This window comes from Schistocerca gregaria, chromosome 4, assembly GCF_023897955.1.
Source record: "Schistocerca gregaria isolate iqSchGreg1 chromosome 4, iqSchGreg1.2, whole genome shotgun sequence".
NCBI lineage: Eukaryota > Metazoa > Arthropoda > Insecta > Orthoptera > Acrididae > Schistocerca > Schistocerca gregaria.
This window is the reverse complement of record NC_064923.1, coordinates 87796181-87813093: the sequence shown is the minus strand read 5'-3', so window position 1 is coordinate 87813093 and position 16913 is coordinate 87796181. Positions and strand designations below refer to the sequence as shown.

At 39.4% G+C, this 16913-nt stretch overlaps 1 protein-coding gene across 3 annotated transcripts in view; it reads right to left on the bottom strand.

The window, feature by feature from the left end:
* LOC126365890 (kinesin-associated protein 3-like) overlaps positions 1-16913 on the bottom strand; it is a 190905-nt gene that overhangs the window by 15768 nt on the left and 158224 nt on the right. The window contains exon 17 of one of the 3 annotated variants that reach the window (XM_050008604.1): positions 8595-8643. The exons of the other annotated variants lie outside the window; for them this stretch is intronic. Within the exon in view, the coding sequence (XP_049864561.1) occupies positions 8640-8643 (4 nt within the window). The 3' untranslated portion in view covers positions 8595-8639. The remainder of the gene's footprint in view (positions 1-8594; positions 8644-16913) is intronic. 3 annotated transcript variants of the gene reach the window in all.

Genomic DNA, 16913 nt, shown 5'->3' with positions numbered 1-16913 from the left:
TACTACAGTAGTAGGTGTGGGCTTTGTATCTATCTTTGCCACAATAATGCGTTCACTATGCTGTTTGTAGTAGCTTACCCGCATTCCTATTTTCCTATTCATTATTAAAGCTACTCCTGCGTTACCCCTATTTGATTTTGTGTTTATAACCCTGTAGTCACCTGACCACCGAACTTCACTAATTCCCACTATATCTAACTTTAACCGATCCATTTCCCTTTTTAAATTTTCTAACCTACCTGCCCGATTAAGGGATCTGACATTCCACGCTCCGATCCGTAGAACGCCAGTTTTCTTTCTCCTGATAACGACATCCTCTTGAGTAGTCCCCGCCCGGAGATCCGAATGGGGGACTATTTTACCTCCGGAATATTTTACCCAAGAGGACACCATCATCATTTAATCACACAGTAAAGCTGCATGCCCTCGGGAAAGATTACGGCCGTAGTTTCCCCTTGCTTTCAGCCGTTCGCAGTACCAGCACAGCAAGGCCGTTTTGGTTAGTGTTACAAGGCCAGATCAGTCAATCATCCAGACTGTTGCCCCTGCAACTACTGAAAAGGCTGCTGCCCTTCTTCAGGAACCACACGTTTGTCTGCCCTCTCAACAGATACCCCTCCGTTGTGGTTGCACTTACGGTACAGCTACGTGTATCGCTGAGGCACGCAAGCCTCCCCACCAACGGCAAGGTCCATGGTTCATGGGGGGAGGCCAGTGGGGCTGTTGTTGCCAAATGGCAAGAATGATAGGAAGACATAAACTGACCCAAGGCAACATCAGACAGGGACCGAGTCACATACTTTCTCATTTGCATTTTGAATGTTCTAATTAATCTTTCAGCCTCATCATTGGATTGTGTGTGGCAGGACGGGACAAAAATGTGGCGAATCTTGTGAGCATTGCAGAAGGAGGCAAATTCCTGTAGCACAAACTGTGGGCCATTATCAGAGATCAATGTTGCCAGAAGTCTCTTCAATGAAAAAATTTTTTGACAGTGCTTCCACAGTGGCAGATTATTTATTTATTTCATTAACAGTACAGAGGAAACTACCACCTAGAAATGTAAGGAGGGTCAGATGTTTCTAAATATAACTGCAAAGACTTATTATTATTAAAATCTTATTGGCATACAGTTGTTAATGCTTTTTTAATAATATAAAGAACATAATATATAAAAATTTCTCTAAGGTTACAGAGAATTAAAAGCTTAAAAATTGTTTAGATGTCACGGTGGCAGAGACTGAAGTTGATGGGCAATGAACAACATATGGGAACTGACAAAATGCATCAATTATTATTAGCAGTATGCATTAGGGAAGGCCTGGAGAAACCTGGAGAAACTGATATGGACATGGTCCCAGGCCTGTAAAGATTGTGGTCACAGGGACAATGTTGCCCATGGGGCAGCTTGCTGCAGTGCACATTGAGAACATGCCGTGAAAATGAGTGACATTGCCATCCAAACCAGGCCAAAGAATATAACAGCGGGCTAAGGCCTTGGTGCGTGAGCACCGCACTGCACCGTCCCCCCCCCCCTCCCCCGCTCCCCCCTCTCCTCCCCTCCCAGTCCCAGTGACCAGGATGCAGCAATCAGAGGATCTCTGGATGGAGAGCAGAGGGAACCATTATGAGAGGAGCTTAATAGTCTGTATCAAGGAGTAGAACACCATCAGTGACAGAGAAACTATGCTGAAACATGTAGTAGTTTGAAGGGTGTCAAATGCTTGTGACAAGAGGTGCCTCAGGCCAGCCATGTTGTACGCGATGTATCATTTTCCATAAAACTGGATTGACAGCACTGGCCTGTGTGACACAAGTGCTGTGGGGTGGAAGGGAATCTCATAGTTGTACCAAGAGGGGAACAGTGCCCAACAGTGAAGGTGATGCGCTGCTTCGTGTGCAATAACACTGGTGGGTTAAACAGTGAAACTAACAACTTGTAATCCACGATGAGATGGAATTTTACACCATACAGGAAAACATACAACTTCTTTAAGGCATAAACAATGATGATGTCTTCTTTCTCTATTTGTGAATATCTAGTATGAGCCAAATTAAGTGTCTTCGATGCATATGTCATAGGCCACTTAGAGTCATCAGAATATTTATGAGCCCATGCTGGGACACATTGGTTGCTAATACCAAATGCTGACCCAGTTGGTAAGTTACGAGACAAGATGCAGATTGTAATGGAGATTTCACTTGGGAAAACACCTTTTCACGTTGCTGCAACCAGTGGAAAGATGTACCCTTATGCAGCAAGGCATGTAACATTTGTGCAACAGACACTGCCCCCAGCAAAAACTGATGATAGTAAGCTATCTTACCTAAAAAACTTGGAGTTCCTTGACCGATGTAGGACACGGAAGAGCCACAATGGCAGAGGCATTCTGAAGAAGGAGTTCGGTGCCAGCACTAGAGACCTTGAACCCAAGATAAATAATAGAAGGCAGAAAAAAGCAGCACTTTTCTAAATTTCATTTTAAATTAGCAGCCTGTAACAGTGAAAATAGGGTATGTAAGTTGCTGAGATGTTCAGCACTGGAAGAGCCAGAAATCACAGTATTATCAAGATAGTTGGCACAGCAAGGCACAGAGCTCACGAGTTGTTCGAGACACCAACGAAAAATCGCTGGGACGCTGGCGACACCAAATGGTAACAGCAGGTATTGATACAAGTCAAAGGTCATGTTAATGACCCAGAACCATTGAGAGTCAGTATCAATGGAAAGCAGCAAATATGCATCGGACAGGTCAATCTTGGAAAAACACTCACCACCAGCAAGCTTATCAGGAGGTGATGGGATCAATAATAGACTGAACACTGAGAGAAACTTTGAAATCACCACAAAGGTGTAACCGTCCCGACGGTTCCTTGACAATGACTAAGAGGGTAGCCTATTCACAGGATGCAATCGGTTGGATGACTGCGGAGGCTGTGAGGCAGTCGAGCCCCACCTTGACTTGGTCAGGGAGCACCATCAGCACCGGGTGAGCCCAAAAGAAACAGGGTCTGGCGGAAGGTTTCATGGTGACATGGGCTTGGAAATTATTGGCACAACCCAAACCTGCAGGAAACAGGGTGGTAAGTTCAGAGCGCAAAGAGTCGAGTTGCGTGTAAGGCACTTTATCAGAGACAAGATTAACTTCATCAGAAATAGCAAACCCAAAAAGTTTAAAACTGTCCAAATGAAACAAATTTTCGGGACATGCATTTTTCAGCACCAGAAAAGTCAGCAGATGAACCACAGATTTATAAGTGACTAGGACCAAGAAACTGTGAAACTCAGCTGCCCAGGTCTTATAGAAATTTTCCGGTTTCTTGCAACACCGACAGAACTCATGTGGCAATGACGTGTCTCTGTTTACAGTAATATATCGAAAGAAGGGCACACATGCTATCAAAAGTGAGTGAAGACGGATCCTGCAGGAGGGCCAGTTGGCAAAGGAGTTGATACATGTGAGGCAGTAACCAAGACAAAAAGAAAGCACAGCATAAAGTAACATCAGTCAATCCAAATGCATGAAAATGCTGCTGCAATCGTTTTTTGTAGGCTTTGTTTTCTTTGACAGACTGATCATAAGCCAGAAACAGTGGAGGTAAGTGACTGGGATAGTGACATGCAAAACAGGACAGGAGGTGCAAGGAGTGATGTGGCAGGCAGGCGATGTAGATTGAGACAGACCAGAACTGGCCAAAAAGACAAGCAGTTGCAAGGCCTGGGTTTGATTGTGTTCTGCTGTGGCAGACACCTCCTGCTGTTGTCTGTGAAGCTGCAACACCACACTAAGAACCCCTTTCTGATCAACCAGCTGAGATAGGAACTCCTCAGTATCACCATCAGACATTGTAGATGCGATGGAGGACCAACCAGAGACTGAAAAATCGCATGGAAAACAATCTCAACCTCATTGTCATTTGTGTTGTGGCTTGGACACACAACACAACCAAGAATCATGGTAAAACTTTATTAGACTGTGGCATGTACTCCTGTCACCATAACAGGCACTGAACACAGTAAGATAAGGCAAATGTATGCAAGCAATAACAACATGACAACTCAGCATGACCATAGTGTGGCAGGGTTTACATAGGCACTCGCCTGTAGCATGTATTGCTCTTTCGCAGCACACTCTCAAGAATGACAGCACATTGCTAATGTGTGCTGCTTTCAAGTGTGCATGCATATTATTATTATTATTATTATTATTATTATTATTATTTTCAAAGTAGTTATGTAAAAAGTTTTTAATACTTTCATGTTGATATGCAGTGGGATGTTAATTGTATTATGGCTTAATTTTCAACAAAGCTATATTTAACAACAATAACAATATACTGTTTTGATGAGACTGCCCTCAAAAACAAATGGATACAGAAAAATAGAATATTCTTCCACCATCACCAGCTGTGGACAAATATTACTTGAACAAGGAAGCACTGATTAGCCAATTATCATGAATGAAGGTTAAATAACAATAAATACCGAAAAAAAATTGGATATCACACAGCCACTCAATCACTCCAGCATTTCTGTACAGTAGGTAGGTATGTACTAAACGATGATATTTCACACACTATATGACTTCTGTATCTCCTGACAGATGCACAGAGGATCTTAACAGAGTGCGCTAGTGTTTGGGATGGATTAGGGTTAATAACAGACAGAAAATTGTAAATAAACTCTGTGATGGCTATGGCAATGGTAAATGTTAACATGGAAAACAGTACAGACTTATTACAAGCACAAAAAGCTGAGCTTATGAAACAGACTGTATCATTGCAGATAAAACACACTGTTGTAAAGCACAACAGCAACTTTTTTAAAAACATACAGTGGAAGAGAAAATACAAAACGAGTGTGAGGTGGGGGAGGGGGACGGCACCAAGCATTGTCAATGCAAACCACTCAGTGTACAGAAAATGCCTACAACAGGAATAAATAGCAGTGATAACTGATTCGAAGGAGGGCAGTCACTAACTGTTCACTACAGAACATAATTTAAAAAAATTGCTTTTTGGTGAACATGAGTGCAGATGAATACAATACCCTTCCAAGCTGCCTAACTTTATGCTGCAAATGTATCTGTGACTAAGATTGTTGGATACATGTCCATATCATCAAATTGTGGGCTATGATAAAATTTTGAACGGTACTTCATCCTTAATATGGCATGGATTGAAAAACAAAAGAATTTTGCAAAAACACACTACAGCCCTGGAATGCCATGTAAAATTCTGTTGCCTTTCCAGTGTTAGGTAGAATGTTCTGCATATATTTTGGAAGGCTGTAGTAATTTTCATCACCCGATAAGTGTTATCATCTTACAGCATAAGTGTCTGATGGGATTTAATTCAATATTGAGAAATGTGATCCTGGCAAGGGGAGCTAAGTGATGGACTCATTTTTATAAGTACTGTAGGTCCTGCTTTAGTAATGCAGTTGCTGAAACATTTCTTCATGTATCAGAATATTGGGCTGAAGAGATCTCTGAGGTGTCAGAATCTCACCTGGGACTGGATTTATATCATGCCGCAAACCATTAAGTTGCGAAGATGGGCAAAGTCCTCACGTGACGTCAGTCAATACTTGCTCTTTGGTAACCCTGCCAAACATTAATATAAAAATACATCAATATTCTGTTTAAATGCTACAAACTGCTTTGCATAAGATCTGTGATGAACTGTGCGATTCCTTGGGCTGTTTGGTTTGCTACTTGGAAATAATTTGAGTGCTATCTACACAAAGTGTCACCATTTGGTATCTGCCGCCCCCCCCCCCCCCCCCCTTTATCAAAGGCACACTGGTGTAGTACACCCTGTGTTGTCTGGTAAGGAAATAAGCTGCTGAAGGAAACTCATTTTGATTCATACCAAATGCATGAAAGACTGAAAGTAAAGGAAGCTGGAGAGGAAGTTAAGGGTCTAATACTTGCCTCATGATGAAGAAGTGGCCAGTGGTATGCTGCGTAATGGACTGACATATTAAATTAGTCTGATGCAAGCACAAGCTCATCCTGTACACCAAATAATGACCACAATGTAACACTATGGTTAGGACTTGGGAGACACATTCCAGAAAAGTGGGGTTCAACTTCGAGTCCAGCCATTCAAACTGAGGTTTAATGTAGCTTTCCTAAACTTCTTAGGATGAATGCTGGGGTAGTTCTTTTGAAAAGGACATGACCAATACCTTCCCTATCCTTGAGAAATGGATTCGTCACAATGCATACATGCCCATCTGCACTCAGGCATATCCATTTCACTAAGTGTTGGTGAAGCAATTAATATGTATCTTCATTTAGAAAATAGTGTAGGGCTTTTTTAAACAGTGTATGGAAGGGTTCTGATACCAAAAGAGGGATATTAGCATCTGATTGTACACTGATTGTTGCTTTTTGTTACTAAGGACTGTCAAGAAGAAAAGGGCACAGACCTGGAATTGTTTTAAAAATCTAGGTGGCATTCATGACTTGCTCCACACTGGTTATTATAGAACAACAAATTTTACTAAGGAAAATTGTCAAACAGCCATATCTTTTGACAAGTTATTTTATTTAGACCACCAGTCTTGGAAGCTCATTATTGTCATGATCAGTCCCTTTGCACTCAATGTATAGACCAACAGATATATCAATACTTGTCAAGTCTATGAAGTAAACACTCCAAAAATGAGTTCACAGAATCCAGATACTGATGGATCCAGTTATGCAAGTATCAATATATCTGGTGGTCTATACATGGAATGCATAGGAGCTTGAAGATGGCATTAATCGAAAATGGTGGACTACATAGAACCTCTCTTAAAACATATGGCTGTTTGATGATTATCCTTGTTAAAAATTTGTCCGGCCGCTGTCCTATATCCACAAAGGATCAACAGAGATAGACCAACAGCTGTGACAGGAGGCAGAAATCTTCTAACCTACAGGGCCAGAATATCACCATAATAAATGAGCGACTTTCTGAGGGCCACATCAAGAGGAACATGTCCAAACACACGGTATGAAACAGGCTCTACAATGTCTCTCTGTATTCTAGTCATCCATGGAGCAGCCTGGACCTTAAACAGATAAAATTTGCAGAGTGGTACAGATGGGCACAAAATCAACAGGAATGAACTATGGACTCCACAGATGAACACCACAGATGACTGATACCCGATGACCATCATTAACATGTGTAAGGCACACGGTAATTCTGGACACCTGAGAGATCCCATCAATCGAGCAAGCAAGGTAGTGAATCATGATGCTTTGGGGTGGCATAGTGTGGTGTTGGACACTATTTTTGTTCGTCTATAGCAAACAAAACACTCCACAATACATGAATAACATAATCCAAGCCATCATTGATCCAGTTCAACAGAATTTCAGGGAAGAATTCAAGTTAATGGATGACAATTTCTGTGACTTTTGTGCAGGCATCATCAACAATCTGGAAGATGCTTGGGGGAGACTGAAAGGAGCTGTGCGAGAATGTCTTCACTCACCATGACATCTATGTGAGTTAACACAATGTTGCCACTGAAGAATGGGATAAATCAGACCTACAGTGATTATGTAAAGGTGTGGGCAACATGCCATGTAGTGTGCTGGGTTGCATTCATGCATAGTGATGTGTTATTCTACATTGAATTACTTTTCTTCACAATGGGCTTACTTCAAGAAAAGTATTTTTTGTTTCTGTTAAACACAGTGTGGGATCACATATCGATGCAACCTGACAGGCATCAAAGTTGACAACAGAATTGAAAGTTTTCATTAGACACCGATAGTGGACATGGGAGATCCTGAGTACCCATGCCCGTTAAGCCACAGCTCCAGCATCTCAGGGCTACAAGTGCTCTCTGCTGCTACAATACAGTATGGCCGGTGGCAGCCCCACAGCCATTCACACACTGGAGTCACTTTGCTATATGACACTATGCAGATGCTGCCTTGTCACTGCTCCAACTCCATCTTTTGTGCTTTAGTACACAGAGCCTTTTCCTGGTTGACAGTGAGAGATGGACTCTCTTGTTGCATTATTTGTAATGAGTTTCTGTACACTTGGAAAAATACAAGTTAAGTCAATATTCTGCTCACTTTGCTAACTTGTTCACTAATCATTTGTGCTGCTGCCCAGCTTTCCTATGACAACAGTTGCTGTACCACTCTGTGACAGACCTCTCATGACCGTTGCATATGAAGTTGTACACAACATACAGTACATACGACTGTTGGATTTTGGTTGTCAATAAATTGATAGATGCATTACTTTCAAATTACTGCTTCACCACCACACTGAATGCTTTAGAACTATTGTTTCAAGGTCATGTAGAACTTTTTTTGTGTATAATACACAATACCAAATTAAATTTTTCAAAAGCAGACAACTTAAGCTGTGTATAATTATAAGCAAACTAATACTCTGATGCATGATATAAAACATTTAACAAAAAAAGGTTATAAATGCTTCAGCACCACATATTTCACAAAAAAGTAGTAATTTACACTGACACATACACATGCTCCACCTCATTCTTAATAAGTGAAGAACATTAAACAAAAGCACATAAGAGACACAAAGATACAAATTAATTAGTTTTTACCTTAGGAAACTAAAATAGTCTTCTGACTAATTCCCATCACTTGAATTACCTGAAATATCACACCACAATAATTGGAAAAAATCTGAAACTCTCAGGCCAGAAGTATTTTTACACACTATGCAAAAATTTAAAGCACAAATTTGAAACAAAGCTCAAATCACTATTTAACATTAACTGTAGAATGGAATATGTGTATGAAGAGAGGTCACTGCTCATCATTTACAACATGTGCCAAACAGTGGGCAGGCACGTGTGTTTTAGCACAGAAGAATGATTTTATCTGAGACATAAGCAATTTATTATCCTCTGTCTGTGACTGTCCACTGCTCAGAACCTCTTCTGTAGTGACAATGTGCCATCAGAAACATATTACAGTTTATACAATATTCTCCATTAATAGGAATGTCCTTGTTGGAAGTAACATTTCGCAGTTGTATTACACCACCATGTGCAGAATGGCACCGTGGTATTATTTGTGTTAGCCTGCAGACACGAGATAAACAGCTGAATATCAAAGAATCAGGACAGAGAGGACAGGCTTAATTTTTATAAAGTTAACCACTTCAATAATTCTTAAGACTTTCTTTGTGGTATCTTTTATTTGAAATATATTATCTCCTAATAAGAAACAAAATGTGCCATTATCCAAATATCTGCCTCACTCACAGACATTCTAGGTCAAGTTTCATCATATGATCATCAAAATGGATATCCTGCTTCGTTGTCTAAAAACAATGTATTAAAAAATTATCAAAGATATAAAAAATAGCTGCTATACCACTGTAACAGTTAGCTATGTAGTCTTACAACGAGAGCTTTGTGGTAGATTCTTTTATGTGTTTGTCTATTTTTTGTTTGTCTGTTGTCGATTTATTATGCTCACAGTAAAAGGTTGTAACAACGTAATAAAATTGTCTCTGATAGTGCTGTTAAAAGAATTACTGTTTGTTGAGCATATGAAGAGTCTGGGGAGAGACAGCTGGATATTTTTAGCAACTATTCATACATGAGATTGCAGGTTCGAGTGCTGTTGTCCACGACTCTTCCCTTACAAGTCGCATTCAATCTGAAACAATTTTGCTATTTCAATACTTCCAAAAATACTAATAAAGGTCGTGATGCTTACCTTTGTTATCACGAAATAATAACAGTTTATTGTGTCTCTTGTACAATTCTCCACATAACATCAAAAGACGTGAACAGAAAATTCTAGTTACTCTTAGTTACGAGTAAACCACAGAGAGAGTAATATTCCAAGTCAACAATATAATTATCATAGACTCTCTCAGATAACATCTTTGCCACTTAGCTTTCTCACAGTTGATTCAGTACATTACATATTTATTACACTACAGCTTTTGCAGCCAGTATTTGCATTACTGATGATCTTTGTTTTATGGGAATTAGGGCGTGGTCAAAGGCATATTTCTCTGACCAAAAAGTTTGAAGTGGCCCTTCAGACAACGAAGACAAAACCCTTGTGTTGGTTTCTGTACACTAAAAACATTTTTGTTACAGGGAGAGAAAGAACTCTCAGAATTTATAAATTTCCTGAATGATATTTTTATCATCATCATCATCATCTTCTTCTTCTTCTTCTTCTTAATTCCAAGTATTAGGCCTCTTGACCTGTAACAGTCTCACCCAGAAGGTCTTCTGCAATCTTTCCACTGGTCGACCTACTGATCTTAGACTGTTGGGGTGGTACTGTAGATTTGAGTTCATTCATTGTAGATGCTTTCTCCTGCTGTTTTGGTAGTTTTGAATATAATGGGTGATGGTTTCTATTTTAAATTCATTCAATGCATTATAATTACCTATGTTACCCCACATAATTAATTGCATTAATGATGTAATTAATTAAGATATTGATTCTAATGTAAAGTACAAATAAAAATAAAGTTCACAATGGAAAAAGAGAAAGGCAGTCAAATTTCATTTTTGGATGTACAGGTACTTAGAAAACCTCATGGAGCTTTAGAGCATAAAGTCTTCAGAACGGCCACTCACACAGACAGGTATTTTCACAAAAATTCCAATCACCATTTCGGGCAGAAAAGGGAAGTAATCAAACCAATGGTGGTCTGAGCTAAGAGAATCAGTGGACCACATTACCCTGAGAACAAGCTCAATCATTTAAGAATTGCCTCCAGAAAAAACAGTTGCTCTGACAAAGAGTATTGTACTACATCCTAAGACATCTGGAGTTTCTAATGAAAAGAGCCAACCAAAGGGTTAGTTTTCCCCCCACTTATAAAAGCTGTTGCAGATCAGTCAGCAAAGTACCAAGAAGGCGTTGTATTTATATAGTGTTTAAACCAGCAAGAAACAAGCATGAATTTTGGAACACTGCAAAGTACCCATCTCGCTGGTTGCCATAGCAAGGATATATCAAATCCCTCGCACATTTGGTCAAGTGTACAAAGGAACCATGGAAACAAGCATTAACACACATCTTAACTCTTTGCCATCTGCACGTCTCGCACAAATGTATTTGCTTGCCGCCGGCTGCATTATTTCAGATTACTTGGCTTGTCGCCAGCCGTTCTTGACATTATCAGGAGATTGTAAATTGTTAAGTTTTACTAACCTCATCATTAGTTCTCATAAGTAGTCAACCCTCTTCCCCTACTTTCATGAAATGTTGAAGATATACATACGTACATAAATACAAAATTTGTTTATTTCATATGTTTGTTTATTTGCATTGTCTTTGGTACTTAGTGTTTCTCTTTCATATGATATGCAGCAAAACAGTCTCCCAGATGTAACACATTTCCACAAGACTTACACATTAAGTTTGTAGTTGTTCTGTTTTTGTTTTTGGAACATACATGGCAATTTTTCGTTTTCGTTTATTCGTTTTGGAAACAAGTATTAGTTGGTGTTGGTTTATGTGACCAGAAAGTCTGTCAACCAGAACATGATGAGATGTACACGATGTAGTGGCAACCTCCACATTTTGCTCAGTAGTAGGTACATGGTCTTTTATCTGCGAATCAGACACTTTGAATAAAAAATTGTGAAATCAGAGACTCTTGTGTTCTGTATTGAAATATTGACATGTGCGGAATGCATTAAATAATGCGCAATGATAGAGGTACATGCAATTTATTTTTACTATTTTATAGTTTTTCCGCATATAGGGTAATAACTCAAATACTGGACTGCCTGATCCACTCCGTTCATGTATTTGTTGTAGTCTAATACACTTTCAGGTTTTTTTATTGTGTAATTGGTTTTTTTTACATTTTCTGTGAGTGCCAGTCAAAGTGGCATTATGTACTGTAGAGATCATTCTTATCATTTCAGTTTCTGAAGCTCTCCATACCTGTGTGAGTACTTTTCGTCGATGACAACTTTAAACACATTGACTTTTGTGCGCTTTAATTTTTCCGGAAATCCTCTATTTTGCCGTATTGTTCCACAAACTCGAATTTTATTTTCAAGTAACGTCTTGCAAGTTCTGCACTGTTATAATAATTATCCATGTAGAGGTGATACCACTTTCCATAAGAAGGTGTCAATAGTTCCATCAATGTTTTTGCTAAGGGCTGAGAAGTGCTGGAATATATCTTGAATGAGGATATGTATCCCGTACTCGAATCACACAGCATCCGAAAGAGTATGCCATATTTTATAATTTTTGACGGATTGTAAACTTTAAAATTTAACCGTCCACATCACGGTATCATTCCTTCATCAGTTGAGATGTTTTGAATTATACTAAATGTTTCTTTAAACTTTTTGTAAAAGTAATCAATTACGAGTTGCCTTTTGTAAAGCTGGTCAGCATTTTGTGGCTTATTATTGTTGTCAGAAAAATGTAAAAATGATCATATTTGTCTGAATCGGTTGCAGGACATCGTTTTGCAAAATATTGGTGTGTCTATTAACGGATTCATTGACCAGTAATCATCGATCTTTGCCTTTTTTGCAATTCCCATAAGGATAGCAAACTGAAATCATTTTCTAAGTTCAGGTCCCGTAACGTCAACAAATTCGGAATTTTTTATCCGGTTTCCTTCTATTGCAATTTTGACTGTAGTACTCATTGGTTTCATTGCTAATGTATCCAAATAGATCGTTCCCAATATATAATACTACGACATCCTCGACACACAGTGTATATTTGGGAAACATGTTTGGACTCAGAGATCCATCAAATTTATTATTCAGTTCTTCTTGGACATATTTCACTATCTTCTGGCGATTCTGGTTCACTTTCATTCTTTTGATATCCAATGTCTTCTTCTCAATCAGCCAAGTCATCCAGAATGTCAGACAAGACATCCGTGTATTCATTGTATCGTCTCTTTTGTCTGCCATGATGAAAGGGCACAAGTACTTATGAAGACAAAAAACTTGTAAATGTGTGTGACTTATTGTTACCTAAACAAAACACCAACAGAATGCAAAAGATATTATTGTGCTGTTGCTGGCCACTGCTCATGACACCACTGTGGTGTCACCGGCCACTGAGTGATACTATGCACATGACACCACCGCGGTGTCGCTGGCCGTTTACTGCCATTCCGCACATGACACCACTGTAGTGTCGCCAGATGGCATAGTGTTAAGCAACAAATGAGAAACTATCATCTGGGCAGCATGGATAAATTGGCAATACAGATTGAGCACTGGGACCAGAAGACCACCAGATTCATTTCTACCAATACTGTAGTTTTACAAAGATGTAACTGTACTAGGATGTGCAGAGATGTCACAGAAATTCAAAAGCACAAAAACTTTAAAAGAAAATAAGAAGCACTGAAATTAGACAATTTGTGGGGCTTTGTGTCAAACAGTGCCAACTCTTCCCCACGACAAACTTCATAACACATGTGGGCACGACTCCGCGATCTTAGGCAGCAGTTTGATGACATCACAAACTGACTGTTGTATTGATACATTTAAACAGTTCAACTTTCTGAGCACAGCACTGAGGTGCAAAATGATTAAGGGGACACTATGCCAAATAACAGTGTTTCAGATGAATCAGGTTCAGTTGAGGCATAAGACAATTCAAGGACATCACAGCAGATAATAGCATTTCAGAAGAATCTGACTCAGTTAAAACAAATGAAGACTTTGAACCACCTCAACAAGTACTCTAAGATCTTCCCAAATACCAAGATCAAAGAAGAAAGTTCATCTGGCAGTTAAGGGATGTGCACAAGTCTCTGACTGGACTATGAAGAAACTTGTGTGCCAGTGATCCAGTGATTTTGTATAATTCACTCACATATCACATATTTATTTAGTTCAACTGACAAATATGACTTGGACATTGCTCATTGTGATTTAGTGACAGGTGTGTGTGTGTGTGTGTGTGTGTGTGTGTGTGTGTGTGTGTGTGTGTGTGTGTTTTCTTTTTTATTTTATTTTATTGCAAGTGGACTTAAAAGAAGAAATTTATGTTAAGATTCGCACAGCTGACTACAAGACAAAGTCATTTAAAGATGAAGGCATTAAAAGACTTAAGAAAGCAGTTTACAGACTTAAATAGGGAAGTTGCTGTTGGAACATTAAACTGGACAAAGCTCTACTAGGTCTGAATTTCAGTAGATCCACAGCTGATACTCGTGTTTACTACAAAAATGAAGGAAGCAATATATTCATTTTAGCAGTTCATGTAGATAACATGCTGAGTTTTTGCAACAATCTGCAACAAAAAATTGCATTTAAAGAGGAATTAAAGGAACACTTTAAACTAAAAGACCTTGGAGATGTACCCTGTTGTCTATGAACACAAGTAACAAGAGATCGCAAGTGTAAGCTTATATGGTGGGACCAGACCTATTATATAAATCAGATTTTACAAAAATACAACATGAAGATTGCCATCCAGTTTGCTTGATAATAGTCAAGTATTACTTCATGAAATGGCCCAAAGGCAGAGAGAGAAAAAACTGCCATGAAGAATGTCCCATACAGAAAAGTTATAGGTAGCCTAATGTATGCTCAGTGAGGTACTAGACCAGATTTAGCACAGGCAACTGGAGTGGTGAGTCAGTTTAATACTAACCCAGGAGTACTTCACTGGCCAACTGTAAAAAGTATCCTTAGATACCTGAAAGGAACTAAAGATCTCAAACTACAATTTTCTACAAATGAGGATCATGACATCACAGGATACACTGGTGCTGGCTGGGCTGAGGACAATGCAGATAGAGAATTGATCACTGGTTTCTTGTTTATTCACAAGGTGCAGCAATTTCATGGAACACTCAAAACAACCAACAGCAGCTGCCTTGACGACAGAAGCAAAGTACATTAGCTTCTGCACGTCAGGTAGCACATTGGCTGCAACGGTTGCAAAGAGAAATATCCCCTTTCCCAAAAGAAGGCCCAATTAAATTATTTTGTGACAACAAAGGTGCACCTGATCTGTCAAAGACAAGTGGATACAAAGGCTGCACTAAACACTCTGACACCAGACATCATTTCATCACAGAAAAAAATGATTCAGGAGAAATTACAGTGGAGCAAATTTAAATGAGAGGAATGTCTAAAGCCATGATGACAAAGCCACTGCCAAGAGGCAGACATCATTAACTAATTCAAGGATTTGGATTACGCAGCTGAAATACTACGAGGCATCACTTCTAGTGGGGGTGTTGCAATTTTCATTTAGAATCTGTGTCTCTGCTAGAACATTCATCTCTGGCATCATTGCAATGGACAATTTCATATATGTGCTTCTTTGCATTATTTCGTTTACTGAGTTTAATCACATTACTACAGTTCTACGAACTAATAAAAGTGTTTTATTTAGTATCAAACTGGAACCATGTTTCCATTTAAAGTTCAAAACACAACACATTGCATTCAAAAATACTGTATCTCAGAACACACTTCACAATCTGTGCACTCAGAGATTGCCTTACACATTTTGAATGATCATTAACAAATGTAAACACAAACGTGTGGAACTGCAACACTAATCCTGAAGAGGTGGCTGAATGAAACAGAACTTACTTTCTTGACACACCTCGTATGTAAGACTTCAAAGACACATAAAGATCAGCATCTAGCTTCAATTATACAGAAATGTATAATTGTAAATAAAATAGAAAGAAACTTCCACATGGGAAAAAATATTAAAAACAAAGATTCCAAGACTTACCAAGCGGGAAAGCGCCGGCAGACAGGCACAATGAACAAAACACACACACAGAATTACTAGCTTTCGCAACCGATGGTTGCTTCTTCAGGAAGGCGAGGGAAAGACGAAAGGATGTAGGTTTTAAGGGAGAGGGTAACGAGTCATTCCAATCCCGGGAGCGGAAAGACTTCCCTTAGGGGGAAAAAAAGGACAGGTGTACACTCGCACACACACACACGCACACATATCCATCCGCACATACACAGACACAAGCAGTCTTTCCGCTCCCGGGATTGGAATGACTCCTTACCCTCTCCCTTAAAACCCACATCCTTTCGTCTTTCCCTCTCCTTCCTGAAGAAGCAACCATCGGTTGCGAAAGCTAGTAATTCTGTGTGTGTGTTTGTGTGTTTTGTTCATTGTGCCTGTCTGCCGGCGCTTTCCCGCTTGGTAAGTCTTGGAATGTTTGTTTTGAAATGTATAACTGAGCACTTTAAAAATGCAGAAAAGTAGTATCCTATAATCATTACTCAATAAGTCACACCTGGAATCAGTCAACTGATAAAATATCTGGGTATAACAATTTGTCGAGATACAGAATGGAACAGGCTCAGTCGTAGGTACAGCAGATGGCAAACTTTGTTTCATATGTAGGATCCTGGGAAAATTGAATCAGTCTATGAAGTAAACCACTTACAAAACATCCATACAATCCATCCCAGATCATTTCTCAAGTGTGTGGGGCACATGACAAATGGGACTAAACGGGAATATTGAACATATTCAAAGGGGGCAGCATGGATAAGACAGGTTTATTTTACTAACACGAGAGTGTCCCTATTATATTGAAGAACCTGAACGGGTAGGCACTCAAAGATAAACACCAGCTATCCAGTGAAAGCCTACTTCTATAGTTTTGAGAACCAGTATTAAGTAAGTAATCTAAAAATACATTCCTGCCTCCTACATATTACTTCCGTAGCGACTGAGAAGGCAGTATCTGACTGTGTGTGTGTGTGTGTTTGAGGTTTACGGGCACTAAACAGCGTGGTCATCAGCGCCCAAACGCATAGAAACAGGAACACAAACGATGAAGGGACGAAGACGGACGCCGAACAAGGAGAACGGCTAAAAGACACAGGCCTGACGCAGTTCCATATGCGCACATACAGAGGCAAAACAAGAGGAGAAGAAACACACTAAAAAAGGAA